This window comes from Pocillopora damicornis, chromosome 2, assembly GCF_964200805.1.
Source record: "Pocillopora damicornis chromosome 2, jaPocDami1.2, whole genome shotgun sequence".
NCBI lineage: Eukaryota > Metazoa > Cnidaria > Anthozoa > Scleractinia > Pocilloporidae > Pocillopora > Pocillopora damicornis.
This window is the reverse complement of record NC_142671.1, coordinates 5,971,738-5,987,523: the sequence shown is the minus strand read 5'-3', so window position 1 is coordinate 5,987,523 and position 15,786 is coordinate 5,971,738. Positions and strand designations below refer to the sequence as shown.

The 15,786-nt window shown below is 37.4% G+C and overlaps 2 protein-coding genes across 3 annotated transcripts; one reads left to right on the top strand and one right to left on the bottom strand.

Annotated features, from left to right (window-relative positions):
- Nucleotides 1-493: 493 nt before the first annotated feature.
- LOC149049668 (uncharacterized) lies at nucleotides 494-4,907 on the top strand. The gene is made up of 5 exons (XM_089198462.1): nucleotides 494-655; nucleotides 1,184-1,231; nucleotides 3,433-3,540; nucleotides 3,653-3,815; nucleotides 4,383-4,907. Exons 1-4 carry the CDS (start codon nucleotides 626-628, stop codon nucleotides 3,776-3,778), a joined length of 312 nt encoding a protein of 103 aa, XP_089054588.1. The 5' UTR covers nucleotides 494-625; the 3' UTR covers nucleotides 3,779-3,815; nucleotides 4,383-4,907.
- A 5,368-nt stretch (nucleotides 4,908-10,275) lies between these two features.
- Nucleotides 10,276-14,499, bottom strand: LOC149049667 (uncharacterized). Of its 2 annotated transcripts, XM_089195817.1 has the most exons (4): nucleotides 14,149-14,499; nucleotides 13,118-13,353; nucleotides 12,882-12,974; nucleotides 10,276-12,378 (listed from the first exon to the last, which is right to left on the bottom strand). In XM_089195817.1, exons 2-4 carry the CDS (start codon nucleotides 13,191-13,193, stop codon nucleotides 12,140-12,142), a joined length of 408 nt encoding a protein of 135 aa, XP_089051943.1. In that variant the 5' UTR covers nucleotides 13,194-13,353; nucleotides 14,149-14,499; the 3' UTR covers nucleotides 10,276-12,139. The 2 variants fall into 2 exon arrangements, 1 of the variants encoding a protein (XP_089051943.1); XR_016183495.1 differs by having other exon boundaries at nucleotides 13,110-14,499.
- Nucleotides 14,500-15,786: the final 1,287 nt, after the last annotated feature.

Genomic DNA, 15,786 nt, shown 5'->3' with positions numbered 1-15,786 from the left:
TATTCTGTCTTCAGAAAGCTGTCAAGAAAGCTAATAATCGTGGCGGAAGGCAATTAAACGGGCCCTCGGTATCGATTTAATATCATATCGATCTCAATATCATACAGTTTTGTATCTTTCTTCCGTAGATTCGCCTTTCTAACGAGGGTGTATGTTAAGAATTCATTGCAAAATCGCTTTGTTTTTTTAATTTCCCGCTTTGACCTGTCCGCCATTTTAAAAATTCGTAACGGAGAGCATGCGCATTACGTGGGGTTAGTGGTTGCGTACACCTGGAACCGAGAAAAACAAATGTTTGTCGCACTGGGGAAAGAGCTTGATATGTTCACAACAAATGAACACTCCTTTTCACCGATCATAATCTCGAGTGCGTACGGAAGTTAACTTTGGATGACAATTTTTTGACGCCAATGCGTTCGCAAACAATTTTTTGTCCACAATAAATTAACTGTACTAGCCCCAGTCTCCTGTTTAGCGTCTCGGGTATTCGCAGACAACATGTCCTCATTCTAGAATTACCAATAATCAGTAACTGGCTCAGAGTCTTGTTTTACCAATAATCAGTAAAACAAGAGGCAATGCTAAGGAGGCGTGGATCCCAAGCAACGCGCTCTTCTGAAACAAGATGGCGGAGCAAAGCGAAAAGAGGGAACAGGTATAATTTTATTTTTATTTGGTCTTTCTCCTTTATTTCTTTGTCTATTTTTTTTTTCCGTGAAAAGGAAATAATCCTATACCTTTCTTTTTGTATATATACATATGCATATTTCGTATGCATTTTGATACAATTTGCAATGCTAATTTCTGTGTTTCCTGTTGAATATTCATTGAATAGCTGATCAGTCTCGCCAATCAACTTGTACTCCAAATTCGCAGCGCTACATTTTACTCGGCGTTAAGCATAGTTGAGCAATGCGTCCACCTTGTTATAAAACTAATTTACATCCGTTTTGTCGATTTGACGTTTTGAACTGTTCAATTTTACTTTTTATTTCGCGCTTTTTGTCACCGTAGCCATCGACGGCGCCAAATGATGTGTCGAAATGGCCGCATTTTACCGTGAAAACTTTTTGCGATCACTGCCAATACGTCGTTTGATAGAAGTAGTTCTTCTTTCTGATTTTCTCGTTTAATTTTTTTACCTCAAGTATTTAGTATTTGTTTCTTAATTTCTTAATTTCAGTTCAGTGATTCATCAGAATCCAATTCTTCACAGCCTAGACGTAAAAAGGTAGGCTTCTGCTTGATCCGCTCTTTTGTCATCTCAGTTTAACATGGAAATACAGTATAGATTGTTGATTGTGTTTAAAGTGTAACACCTTTTTATTCTACTGTACTTTGTACTACAGTAGGACCTCTATTAAGCGGCCACCCTCCATAATTAGGTGGCCACTTCCCAAAGTCTCCAATTATTTGTTAGTAAACTGCTGTATTCGATTAGTCTATTCAGCTACCTTTTGGCTGTCACAAGGTTATTATTTATTGCTTTTCAAGCCAAATTGGTGGTGATTGAATGACTATTCTATGGTTCAAGAGACTTGCAGAGGCCGTAGGGGTATGCACATCACTGATTAACCCTGGCTTTGTTACCTGAGTACCTTGCCCTAGCTATGGAAAGGTTTTTCACTTTACATCTCTCCATGCCTCCCATACTCAATTATGTACACTCACATATTTACACTTTTCAAGGAACATTTTCCTATACAGATCAATAAATTATTTTTACTGTCATTTTTCTACCTTATTAAAGTATTTATACCTCTATTAAACGGCCAACCTCTATTATGTGGCCAGTTTTCAAAGTCCCAATTGTGGCCGCTTAAATACATCCCCATCCCCTCTCCCCCAAGTTATTTGAGAATGTGAAAATTTTCTGAACAAAAAAAAATTGTTATTTGCATCCATCGCCTTTAAGAGGTGTTAAAGGACCCTAGGCAGCCACGCCTTTGATTTTGTTTACATACAGGTTTTCCGGTATCATATTTTATGCGGAGCATGTCAAAACGAAGGGATCCCCTCAAAACTGCTAAAGGTGCTTTAACAGACTTCCAGTAACACAACTTGCGGCACTGCAATAAGATTTTGCTTCACCACACAATTTTCATAATTTCAATGGCATCAAGAATGGCGGATTTCAAGAATTTCAGGGCTTGGCTGACTAGGGTCCTTTAAGTGAAGAATACTTTAAAAGATGATACAGAAGATTATCAGCATGGAGTGCATCAGATTTCATTCTCGTGAATCAAAAATTGTGATGCTTTGGTTTAACAGAGCCTGCCATGCTATAGGATAGACCTATTGTATTCCCTGGTAGCTCTAATTCATCAGAATGCACATTGAATGCTCCTGAAGTTATTTCCAAAATAAGTCAACATCAGAAAACGATCATCTTTCAAAGGAGTTTGAAGTTTTCTTACTTTAGCTAGTAGACTATCTGTAGTTTCGTGAATAACTGCTTTTCAAATTAAACCGGTTTTCCAGTTTATTAAACAATCCTCTATTTAGCAAAATCTGTATGGTATTAGTCTCTTTGCTTCTAACTTCTTGAAGTAGACAGATAAAAATACCCAATGTATTTTTACTTTCAATAATCCATGTTTATTTCTCCTTGCTCAGTATTAAAGATCAATAATCTAATAGCCATGAAGTTAAATTATGTTCTTTTTTTAGGATCTAAACACTTTGGATATTATAAGTTGTAACTTCTCCATGCACCCCTCCCCCCCAGTGTTCTTCGAGTGAAATCAAAGTGCTATATTAAATAATTACCAGTTATTCTACTTTTCTTTTTAACATGCAAAAATGACTGGGGAGTCAATGGGTCACATTACAATTACATTTCTCAGTCTTGAATCATAGACATACTCCATCAAATTAAGTAGTCAAAATATTGTTAATAAAATCATCTTTGGCTGCATTGGTATGACATTTTATCCCTGTCAAAATTCAATGTTTGCTTTTTCATTCTTCTTTTTGCATTTGCTTCTACATTTGTTGTACAAATTCTTAGTTTGCACTTTCGCCATTCAACTTTCCTTGTGCAAAATTCAAGTTTTTGCCTTGTACATTCACCTTGTCTTAGTTAGTATGCAAGTTTTTGCATTCCCCATTCAAGTTCAGTGGATTGTACATTAAAGTTTTTACATTTAACATTTAGCATTTGTCATTCAAGATTTTGTGGGGATGGAATGTCGTACCAGTGTGGTCAGTATTTGTTAGTTTGTCAGTGCCAATGGTGATTAGAAAAACTGTTGGTAAATTATAGTCAGCAGTCAAGTTTTTACATGACAATTACCTATTTTGTATAACAACTAAATAACTTTTAAGTTAACTTATGACTTTTAATTAAGTACATGCATTACATATACACATATTACATAAATACATTTTATTATTATTATTTTTATTATTATACTGTATTTGTCATTTTAGAGAAGATTCGGTGATGATCCCCAAGATCCTCATGATGCCTACTGGCAAAAAATAAGGGAAAAGGGCAAGACAAATGTAACTGTTCAGAAGAGGTGCCTGCAGTTAAGGGTATGACAAAGACCTAATTGCATTCCTGAATTTTGTTTGGACAGTATTTCCTATCATGTTAATGTTAGTGCCTTTTAATAAGTACTGAAATTTTGTGTATATGTTTTCTTAGGCAGACACTTTGTACCAGAAACACTATTATGATGTCATAGTGTTTTTTCATTCCTGTGTCCCTGGTCGGGAGACTGACCGCCACATTTTTTATTATTATGGCACTCCAGGTAGTGGCAGGCTCTGAGCAACAGTGCTCAGAGCATTGAAACGATTTTATTATGGTACGATCTTACACTTGGAAATAATAAAATGTTGCATATTACTACTTGTGTGGATCTAAAACCTATTGAGTAAGAAGCATTCTTTATTAAATTGAAATATAAAAAGAAACACACCCAGAAACAAAACGTCTGGACTTACAATTTCTAACGTACTATCTACCTATTATGTATATGCAAGACTTGTTTATTGAAAACAATTTCAAACATAATTATAATCAACATATAAACTGTAATTTCTACATTTACTGCAATATTTTAAAATTTATTTATTCCCTGTAAGTACACTAATTACAGTGTAACACTTTTTCCAACATGATATTAGCACTACTACATATCAATTTCTGGTTTTCATCGTAATGCCATCAAAAATAATTTTTGTTTTTATGTTGCCAAACCAAGTTATATACTTTTTTCATGATTGTTTCTAAAGTTTTCTAGTTTAGTTCAGTTATTTTTTACAATCTTTTCTCATTTTTTTCTCATACTGTTTCAGAACAACCTCCATCTGAAAGAACCACTGGTCCCTTTCCTCTTTAATTCAAATTTAGCCTTTTTTTTACCTTACAGGGCAAAATACTTGGCTCTTTTTGAAAAATATACAACGATTACATTACACTAGGTCTTCTAACCAAACTAAAGGAAGCAGACAACCTTTCTTGAAGATCAAATACAGGAATTATCATTTCTGCACGACAGAGTCCTGGAACCGAGTATGTTGCCATAGCAACATCAAATTATACACCGTCTGGTGTATTTGTTTGGGTGTAACAAGCTTGGCAAGTTTAAAGTACCTTGTCCAATTATTACCAGAGATATTCTTAATTTTGTGTTTTGAGCCTTAACCTTGTCACCTTGCATCCCGAAGAAGCCAAATAAGCTAAAGATGTAAATAGTTTTAAAGGAATTATTAAATAACAATGCATGCATATAATTTATCTTTTCGCATGTAACCATTCATTGATATGTTTAATTTTGTAGTTATTAGCTAGCACGGCTCTCTGGGGAACATTTAAGGACGAAGGAGAGGCCGAGGTTAAATAAAGCTTTACAATACATTACAGTACAGTGCAGTAATAAAAGTACATTACAGTACGGTACGGTACGGTACATTACATTACATTACATTACATTACATTGCATTGTATTGCATTGCATTACATTACATTACATTACATTACATATAAAAGTAAAACTTTTGGGAAATGTATCCTCATTGTAAATTGACCAACAAAGGACTATTGCAATGCCCCTGTGAAGCTTAGAGTAAATGGAAACGCCCCAAGCATGTTCTTATTTTAAAATATTCATTTGCCTTTGGCCACTTACCGTTAAAGGACTACTCAAAAGATGCGTTTGTGCTAAATATTAGACCCTATTTGCATGGATCAATTAAAGCCCATTTATCACCTTTCTGAGAAAAGTCTGTAGTTAGGGCCCCAAGCCGTAAAATGGTCGCACAAATCATCCTTTTTTTTCGCATGTCTGTGGAAAGTACGTAGTTTGGGCAACTTGTTTTAAAATGATTGCTCAAAGGATGTGTTTCGACTGAATATTGGACCCCATTCACATAGATCGAATGAAGTACGTTTTTCTGCCAAAAAGTCTGTATTTTGGGCCACATGCCGTAAAATGGTTGCGTAGAGTAAACCTTTTGGCTAAATATTGGACTCATTCGCATGGATCAGTGGAATTCCATTTTCGCCTTTTTGCGAAAAAGTCTAGTTTAAGCCAATGGTCGTAAAATGGTTGCACAAAGCACGGGGTTTGGCAAAATATAGGACTCGTTCACATAGAGCAATTGAAGTCCATTTTTCGCCTTTCTGCGAAAAAGTCTGTAGTTTTGGCCAATGGTCGTGAAATGGTTGCACAAAGCATTCGTTTTGGCTAAATATTGGACTCATTCGCATAGATCGATTTCAGTCTAGTTTTCGCCCCAAGTTCTGCGAAAAATTCTGAGGTTTGGGCCACATGCCGTAAAATGGTTGCACAAAGAATACGTTTGCTAAATATTGGACTCATTCCCATAGATCAATGAAAGTCCATATTTCGCCTTCCGCGCGAGAGAGTCTTTAGTTTGGGCCACATGCCGTAAAAAGGTTGCACAAAGCATGGGTTCTGGCAAAATATAGGACTCATTGGCATAGATCGATTTCAGTCCAGTTTTCGCCATTCTGCGAAAAAGTCTAAAGTTTGGGCTACATACCGTAAAATGGTTGTACAAGGTATACGTTTCTGCTAAATATTGGACTCCAATTGAATTCCATTTTTCGCCTCTCTGCGAAAGAGTCTTTAGTTTGGGCCACATGCCGTAAAATGGTTGCACAAAGCATGGGTTTTGGCAAAATATAGGATTCATTCGCATAGATCGATTTAAGTCCAGTTTTCTCCATTCTGCGAAAAAGTCTGAGGTTTGGGCCACATGCCGTAAAATTGTTGCACAAAGCATACGTTTTTGCCAAATATTGGTCTCATTCGCATTGATCGATTTCAGTCCATTTTTCGGCATTCTGCGAAAAAGTCTGTAGGTTGAGCCTCATGCCGTCAAATGGTTGGACAAAGCATCGGTCTTGGCAAAGTACAGGACTCATTCAGATAGATCAATTTCAGTCCATTTTTCGCCTTTCTGCGAAAAAGTCTGAGGTTTGGGCCACATGCCGTAAAATGGTTGCACAAAGCATACGTTTTTGCTAAATATTGGTCTCATTCGCATTGATCGATTTCAGTCCATTTTTCGGCATTCTGCGAAAAAGTCTGTAGGTTGAGCCTAATGCCGTCAAATGGTTGGACAAAGCATCGGTCTTGGCAAAGTACAGGACTCATTCGGATAGATCAATTTCAGTCCATTTTTCGCCTTTCTGCGAAAAAGTCTGAGGTTTGGGCCACATGCGGTAAAATGGTTGCACAAAGCATACGTTTCTGCTAGATATTGGACTCGTTCGCATGATCGATCTCAGTCCATTTTTCACCTTTCTGCGAAAAATGCCGTAAAATGGTTGCACAGGGCATACGTTTTCGCTAAATATTGGCCACATTCGCATTTATCGATTTCAGTACATTTTTCGGCATTGTGCGAAAAAGTCGGAGGTTTGGGCCACATTCCGTCAAATGGCCGCACAAAGCATACGTTTTCGCTAAATATTGGACTCATTCGCATAGATCAATTGAAGTCCATTTTTCGCCTTTCTAAGAAAAAGTCTGCAGTTTGGGCCACATGCCGTAAAATGGCTGCACAAAGCATGGGTTTTGGCGAAATATTGGCCTCATTCGCATAGATCGATTTCAGTCCAGTTTTTGCCGACTTCGCCATTCTGCGAAAAAGTCTGAAGTTTGGGCTACATGCCGTAAAATGGTTGCACAAAGCATACGTTTTTGCTAAATATTGGACTCGTTCGCATGATCGATCTCAGTCCATTTTTAGCCTTTCTGCGAAAAATGCCCTAAAATGGTTGCACAGGGCATACGTTTTCGCAAAATATTGGCCACATTCGCATTTATCGATTTCAGTCCAGTTTTCGCCAGTCTGCGGAAAAGTCTGAAGTTTGGGCTACATGCCGTAAAATGGTTACACAAGGCATACGTTTTTGGTAAATATTGGCCTCATTCGCATAGATCGATTTCAGTCCATTTTTCAGCATTGTGCGAAAAAGTCGGAGGTTTGGGCCTCATGCTGTCAAATGGCTGCACAAAGCATACGTTTTCGCTAAATATTGGACTCATTCGCATAGATCAACTGAAGTCCATTGTTCGCCTTTCTGAGAGAAGGTCTGTAGTTTGGGCCAATGTTCGTAAAATGGTTGCACAAAGCATTCGTTTTGGCCAAATATTGGAGTCATTGGCATATGTCGGTTAAAGTCCATTTTTCGCCTTTTTGCGAAAAAGTCTGTAGTTTAAGCCAATGGTCGTAAAATGGTTGCACAAAGCATTCGTTTTGGCTAAATATTGGACTCATTCAAATAGATCGATTTTAGTCCAGTTTTCGCCAAGTTCTGCGAAAAAGTCTGAGGTTTGGGCCACATGCCGTAAAATGGTTCCACAAAGTATACCTTTTTGCTAAATATTGGACTCGTTCGAATAGATCAATTGAAGTCCATTTTTCGCCTTTATGCGAAAGAGTCTGTAGTTTGGGCCACATGCCGTAAAATGGTTACACAAAGCATCGGTTTTGGCAAAAAATAGGACTCATTAGCATAGATCGATTTCAGTCCAGTTTTCTCCATTCTGCGAGAAAGTCTGAGGTTTGGTTCACATGCCGTAAAATGGTTGCACAAAGCATACGTTTTTGCTAAATATTGGACTCGTTTGCATGAACGATTTGGGTCCATTTTTCGCCTTTCTGCGAAAACGTCTGTAGTTTGGGCTACATGCCGTAAAATGGTTGCACAAAGCATACCTTTTTGCTAAATATTGGACTCGTTCGCATAGATCGATTTCAGTCCATTTTTCGCCTTTCTGCAAAAAAGTCTGAAGTTTGGGCTACATGCCGTAAAATGGTTGTGCAAAGCCTGCGTTTTGGCTATTTCTGTGAAAAAGTCCGCTTTTTGGGCCACATGCCACAAAATGAATGCAGAAATGATGCGTTTTAGCTTAAAATTGGACCCCATTCGCATGCATTGATTAAAATGCATTTTTCACATTTGTCTGTGGAAAAATCCGTGGTTTGCGCCACTTGTTTTAGAATGATTGCACAAAGGATGTGTTTTGCCTAAACATCGATTGAAGTCAGAGATCGATTGAAGTCAGTTTCTATCATTTCAGCCAAAAAGTCTGTAGTTTGGGCCACACGCCGTAACAAGTGATAGCAAAAAAGAAGCGTTTTTGCAAAACATTGAACTCATTCTCATACATTGATTGAATTCAATTTTTCATATTTCTGCGAAAAAGCTCACAGATTAGCCCACCTACCGTAAAACGATTTCACAAGCATGCGTTTTGGCTTATTATTGTAAACATGGTATCCCAAAATGTCGTGAATCCAAAGCTGACGTATGAACAAATAGCAATCTTGGCGAATTCCTATTCTGATTATGTATCGCGATGACTCAATTTAGCGTCCTCCTTTCAACTTGCGCCCCTGTTCGAATGTGTTTTTGTTAATAAGCTCCCCTATTCCAATAAGCACTCCCTATTCTAGTAAGCGCCCACATCAAAACAAGCGCTGCTATTCTAATAAGCGTCATTCCTTTAAGGATCCTTATTCAGTTCACGCGACAAGGATCCTTTCCACGGGATCACAGAAGGGAAGCTGTCTACAGAACAGCACAACAAAGGCAAACCGGCGTCCTATAGTTGACTGGCCCCGGTACCACCTATGCAAACTTAGTTTGCATTGGTTATTATCATTATTAACTCCCTTGGGATTGTATGAATATCCTATATAATAGATTGCATTGTACCACACCTTGTCAATCCACTTGAGACCGCGATCTGAAGTCATGTTTAGCTTCCCACCCTCGAGTAAGTCGGGTTGAACCTGTTTTGACACCTTTCCTCGGTCTGGTCTTGGCGCGTCCCAGGCCAGAGGGATTCCCCATACCTTAACTACATCTCATGAAAAACAATACAAAGGGGGAAATATTACACTTTGTGCGGCCTTCGAACCAGCCGGAAGAGACATTTCAACACGCCAGGTAAACAAAATGCGATTCCGAATTTATCTTGATATTTTCATCTGTTTCAAATATCAAAATTTCATCAGGCAAACAAAAAATATACATCCGCCATTACAAATGAGCAACACATTTTCTGTGCAATTAATTTGGGAGTCTCAGAGTGATATTTGCCGAGTCAAACTTGACACTAGGAAACTTTAAATAGACAGCGTAAAGCAAAACGTACTCCCCTACATACTATCTATGGGGTGTCAGTTGCTGTGAAGGGTGTGGCGCAGTGAATCAGTTTTTTGATCTGAATATGATTTCATTTACTTGGACACTGTCCAGTGGACTGATCAGTAGCCCTGCTGGAATTAATTAACCGAATGAAAAGAACGGTACAGAATAGAAACTTCAATTTAAATTGAATTTCATGTTACCGATGCACACGCACATAGATATGCACGTAATTGTAACAAAGATTTAGTGGACAAAAGCAAGTTTGGGGTAGCCGGTAGGAAAAGAACGGTTGCAAAATTCATCGTATCTTGTTCTAAAACACAATAAAGGGTTTCAGATTCCTAGTAGTACACCCCCGCCCAAACAGTTCTCGAGTATTCCTTCCTACCAACTAAAAAATAAAACATTGTTTAAGCCTTCAGAATGAACATTCAAACTATTTCCTCAGGAATTACAGAAGATTTGAAAAAACGGGTATATTTCTGCTTCAAAAAATTATGGACTAAATAGCTGCAAACAATGTTAATTTGTGATTGCTTCCAACACTTCCAACTTCTCTTGGGTTGGATATTACGCGGTTCTTACTTAAACGAATTTAAAGATAAAGAATGCACACAACACTCCTCAGCTACCAACATAAACGTTTTAATATCGTTATTATTTCCTACTGGAATGCCTTTAGAACCTACAACACTTTCTAGAGTTTAGGTAAAGCGTTTGACATGTTCAGCTTCTAAACTGAAACGTTTCTTCGACTTTTCAATAGGAAGAACTGTTGCCATTGTTGCTTTAATACATGTGACTTTTGTTTTCTGAAGAATTTTACACTAACTTTAACTGAAACTGGTACAGTTAGCCTTATGTAATTACTGCACCTGATTATACAGTTTGCTCATAAACATTCGAATCATGTGAACTTTTACTTTGTTCGAGAGAGATTTCCCATTGGTAAAAAAAATAAATTGCATGTCTAGTTTTAACCGGTGCATCAGTTTTATTATCTCGGTGTTGGAGCTTTTTATCTCAAAATAAATGTTTGTAGTGATTTGTTGTCGAGGCGATTTACATTTTTTCCTGGTGCAACTGCACTCGTCATGAAGCCAAATTTGGGATTTTGTTCAGAGGTTTTGTGTTTTACAATTTGCAACGATTGCTCTGCGTGCAGCAGTTTCTTATATGCATGTTCGCAAATTTCTCAACAATGACATTGACATGCTCGAAATAAAAATATAAATTCATTTCAGTTGCTTTAAATTTAGTACAGACTGAAGTGAAAGAATTCTGAGTCTGAGGACCATGTAAACTGACTTGGAAGGCTGAGGAGTTGATCTTCAAAACCTTCCTCATCGCACTACATGCTACCACTCCGGTATAGGCGAGGCTCCTATTGAAAAACTGAGCTTTGGGTTTTGGAACACATACGTTTATCTGGCAGCCTCTAGTTTCATAATGGTTGATATCTCTAACTGGTGTAAAGTTGCGTGCCAGTTTCCGTTAATTAACGAAGGTGACAGAAAAGATGGTCTGCTTGTTCTTAAGCCTCTGCAGCTTCGAGGAGACAAACAAATTTCTACTGGACCTTTATAGCAAACTTAAGTTTATTGAGTGGATCCCCAAGGATACACATAAGGGGTCATAAAGACTTAACCCTAACAACATAATAAGTAGAAGAGGGACATGGTGGTATAAAATTGGCTGAAATTATATTAGATTAACTGAAATTAAACCTAATTTGTTTATTGAATGCAAAACAGACTTACAAAGGGAAAAAAGCATAAATTATAACAAAAATATTAAGAAAACTTAAATTCAACAACAGAACAATCCCAATTATTACATTACTTGCGAAAAATTTTGGACGGTGTTAATTTCGAACAAAAAAAGTGTCTGAAAATAAACCGTCTGAATTTTTTAAGCGTCCCAAATTTAAAACGTCTGAAAATTTACAGTACAGCAAACCATGCTGGTAAGCCGAAACAAACCTGATATGATGACAGGAATAGTGAAGGCTGTCACTAAGAAGCTAGAACCAGAAGATCCTTTCCAAATTCTTGTCGTAGACTATTAAACCACTTTGAGCTCCAAAGCTCAAAAACTCTAGATGAGACACTGATTGAAATACTCACATATATCTACATGACAAAATTTGTGTTATTTTCTCATCGTTATATCCGTTAACCCTTAAGGGTGCAGAAAAACTATTTTAAGGCACGTTTTCGCAGCGTTATTCAACGTTTGTTGGCTTAAAAATTGCTTTAGCAATGTTTCAGTGAAGTGTCTGAAATCTTTGTCCAAAATTTGTCCAAAATGAGAAAAAATGTGTCCGAAAATTAACCATCTGAAATAAAACGTTGAAATTTAAACCTCCGAAAATTTTTGCACGTAATGTAAGTACTATATAGTTGACAACAAAATTGATAGTGACCTCATGGCTTAATAAAGACTACTAACATTATTGCATTAGAAAAAGTACATCTCAAAGTACTACTCATCCTAGACTAAGTATGTCATGAGACAAAGTAAACAGTGTTTATCTTGACTCACACCTGTTACATTTTTGACTCTTGGTGCAGAGCACTTTAGCATTGATTCAAATAAATGGGTCCTCGAAGCTTGCCAATTTGCATTAACTGACTCCATTCTTTTTCCCCAATCATTCGCTTGGGAGTCTCTAAGGTCTGTCCAACCATGAAGAAGGTTGTCTGCTTCATTTAGAAGAAATTCATAATTACCTAACAAGGAAAAGATAAAAATTAAAAATAAAATGATATGCAGCCAAAATTAGGTGGAATGTGTGATACAGCAGATTGGGTGAAATAATATAGGTGGCTGTGGTTGATGTTGTTGAATATATATGTTGTTGTGGCGATGTTGCTGTGGTTGAAATAAGGGTGATACATAGCACAATTACATTACTATATGTCAAAAGCCAGTGGGCAATAAAGTTAGTACATTATAAGGTAAAATATATAAACAATGAAGTGGCATTGATGGTGAAAAAAAGGTTATTCCAGTTTTTGCGTGTGATTTGTTGGGCAAGACTTCACAGAAATTCATTTCTTCAAATTAATAAACGACAAAAACAATTATTTTACATATACCCACGCGGCAATGTAATATCATCTATAAATATGCATAAACTGATTTGACCGGGTTCTGGCCGTTCAGTTGCAGCAAATGTCAAACTAAACTTATACCCAACTAACGATATAACTAACAATTTTTTGATTAATACCATCTGAATCCTGGTCTGCGCACTGTTCTATGAAAGGCTCACAAGAATCATGCATTTCTTCATCAAGGCCAGTGTCATTTGTACTCTTAGCTCCTAAAAATGCAGTAAAAAGAATTCAGGAAATGTAAAATATATGCGTAAAAAAAGCCCAAGTCACTAAACACGAAAAGAAAGAGAACACTTTATGACTTTACACGAGGCTAAAACGTCTGGAAACAGTACCAGTACCTACGTACCCTGGCTTTTCCTATTTGGTCTGTATTTCGATTTATAAACTCGTCGGCCAGTTAGGGGATCTCGCCGAAATTCCATGATTGTAGCCTTCTTTTAGGTTTTCTTAACGGCATTTTGATCCAAAAGTTTAGCAAGACCGGCAATAATATCCGCAGATGACTCTTTAATTCCCTTTTTCTTTGGCCTTTTCCTAGATCTGCTCTCATCACAAGCGACTAAATACAGGAATGGCTCCGACCTGTGATTGGATGATAAAAATAGTAAAAGTTCATAAGTTATATCTTAACTCCTTGCACGTGAGTATTGTTAACCGCGTGTACCGAAGCGGAACAATGAAATATCGATGCGAAAACACCGACGTGTCAAACAAGAAATGGCTACTTACATAACGAAGATAAGGCAGAGTCTATCTTCTTCAGCTAGGTCGTTCAGCGATATTCCGGCGATGAAAAAGTCATCCGCTGCCAATTTCCGTTGACAAAACTAATTTAGTCTGTCTAGACGGACGACCAGAGACTGGAGCCATTCCTGTATTTCACCGCTGACAGGAATGGCTCCAACTCATGCGTATATTAATTTTTGGTTTTGGCTAAATAATTTATATACAGATAAAAAGTGAAAGAGCTATTTATTAGGTTCTTCTTATGTTGAAGTCTACAGTGCTTGCAAATGAAGCCCTCTTTTATTTCTACTGGGCCATGTAGTTTCTAAGTTTTAAAATAATGCAGTAACTGCATACCATGTTTGAAAGATCACGCAAGGTTGCGTGACGCTGCCACCGATGTTTTTAATTTGCAGTATGCTCTACTGGAGAAGTATGGCTTGCCCGCAATCGAGGGAATTTTTTTCGTGGAAACGGATTTTCTAGGTAATTGTTCACATGAAGGACAAACCCATTCATCGGGTTCTTGATCTATTTTTGCACAACACCCAAAGGAAGAAAGTCGCGGATCAATTTTGCTTGGTAATTTCTAACAATTCCACTAGACCTAAAAAAGGAAAAAAACAAAACAAACAAAAAAAAGTGTCTTACCAGTTAAACCAGTTGCAGTAGCCCTCGCACTGAATCATATCGAAGTACCTTGACTGTTTGCAGTGATAGCACAACCAATCTTCGAACAGTTTTTGGCTATAACAAGAAAGAGTAAAATGATTTTATAAAACATGTTCCAAAATTAATGAAGGCTGTTCATCACATGACATAGTATTGGAACGAGTATATCTCATTAGTTATCGTATCACACTACTGTTTTAGACAAGGTATTTATACCACTTAAATTTAAGAAAGAATGAGTGGACCATAAACTAAATTTTTTGTACGAGCCATCCTAACCTAATTTGCCAACTGCTTTCCAGGCATCATCTGTAAAAAAACCTCTTCAATTTTTCAAATTTGAAAATTTTCAGCTAAAACCGCGGCTCCCAAAAAATATTTCTCATCTTGCCTAATAAATTTTCAAAAGAAATTTTCAAATTTTCACAACTTTGCCTATTCCTACTCGTAGGTCCAGGTAAGCCCTTATGTTCACTGGTCATAGCTGCTAACAATGGTTTATAACTATACGCATTTAGTGTTACCTCGTAAAACTCCCCGAAGAAGTTACGAGAGTTAGACGAAACGCGTCAGAGAATAAAGAAGTTTTACAACTACTGTTCGTACAGCACTGCTCACCATTTTAGTTTTAAATTTTTAAAATTTTTTTTTAAAAATTACTAAAAAGTTATTGAAAAAAAATTAATAAACGTTTGAGTCGGAGCTATTCCTGTCAGCGGTGAAATACAGGAATGGCTCCAGTCTCTGGTCGTCCGCCTGAACTGACCAAATGAGTTTTGTCAGCGGAGCTTGTTAGCCGATGACTTTTTCATCGCTGGAATATCGCTGAACGACCTCGCTGAATAAGAAAGGCTGCCTTCCCTTCGCTACGTAAGTAATCATTTCTTTTTTTACAGATCGGTGTTTTCACTCGCATTGATATTTCATTGTTCCGCTTTGAGACACGCGGTTAACAATACTCACGGGCAAAGAGTTAAGATATAACTTATTAACTTTTACTATTTTTATCATCCAATTACAGGTCGGAGCCATTCCTGTATTTAGTCGCTTGTGCTCTCATCTTGATCCGCCATTTTAATTCCTTGGGATCCACGCCTCCTTAGCATTGCCTCTTGTTTTACTGATTATTGGTAAAACAAGACTCTGAGCCAGTTACTGATTATTGGTAATTCTAGAATGAGGACATGTTGGAGCATATCCTCGAACTCGTCTCTTTTCCCGCCGAAATAACCCAGGAAGTACTGGTTTTCAACGGAACAGTTGTCAAGGTTTTCCTCAAGAAAGTCAATCGGAGCAACTTCAGAATACCACGCAACTCATTTACATGTCATTGAATAAGAATAGCGTCTATTGTGTTATGCCTCGATCTTCAAAGCCTCCCGACACATGTAAGTGAGGCGGACCAAAGTGGCGGGGTATTCTGAAGTTTAGCCAGTCAATCTCCAATTTAATTAAAGACGAATGATTAGTCGCCGCCACATTACGCATTCTAGTGTCGTAATAAAATATTGTCTTCAGGTTTTAGATGTCATCCTTTTTGCGGGCTTTCGCAATACTCGCGGGTTTCGGGTTTTATAATATCCCCGCTGACTAAAATTACCGTGTACTCTTACCCTT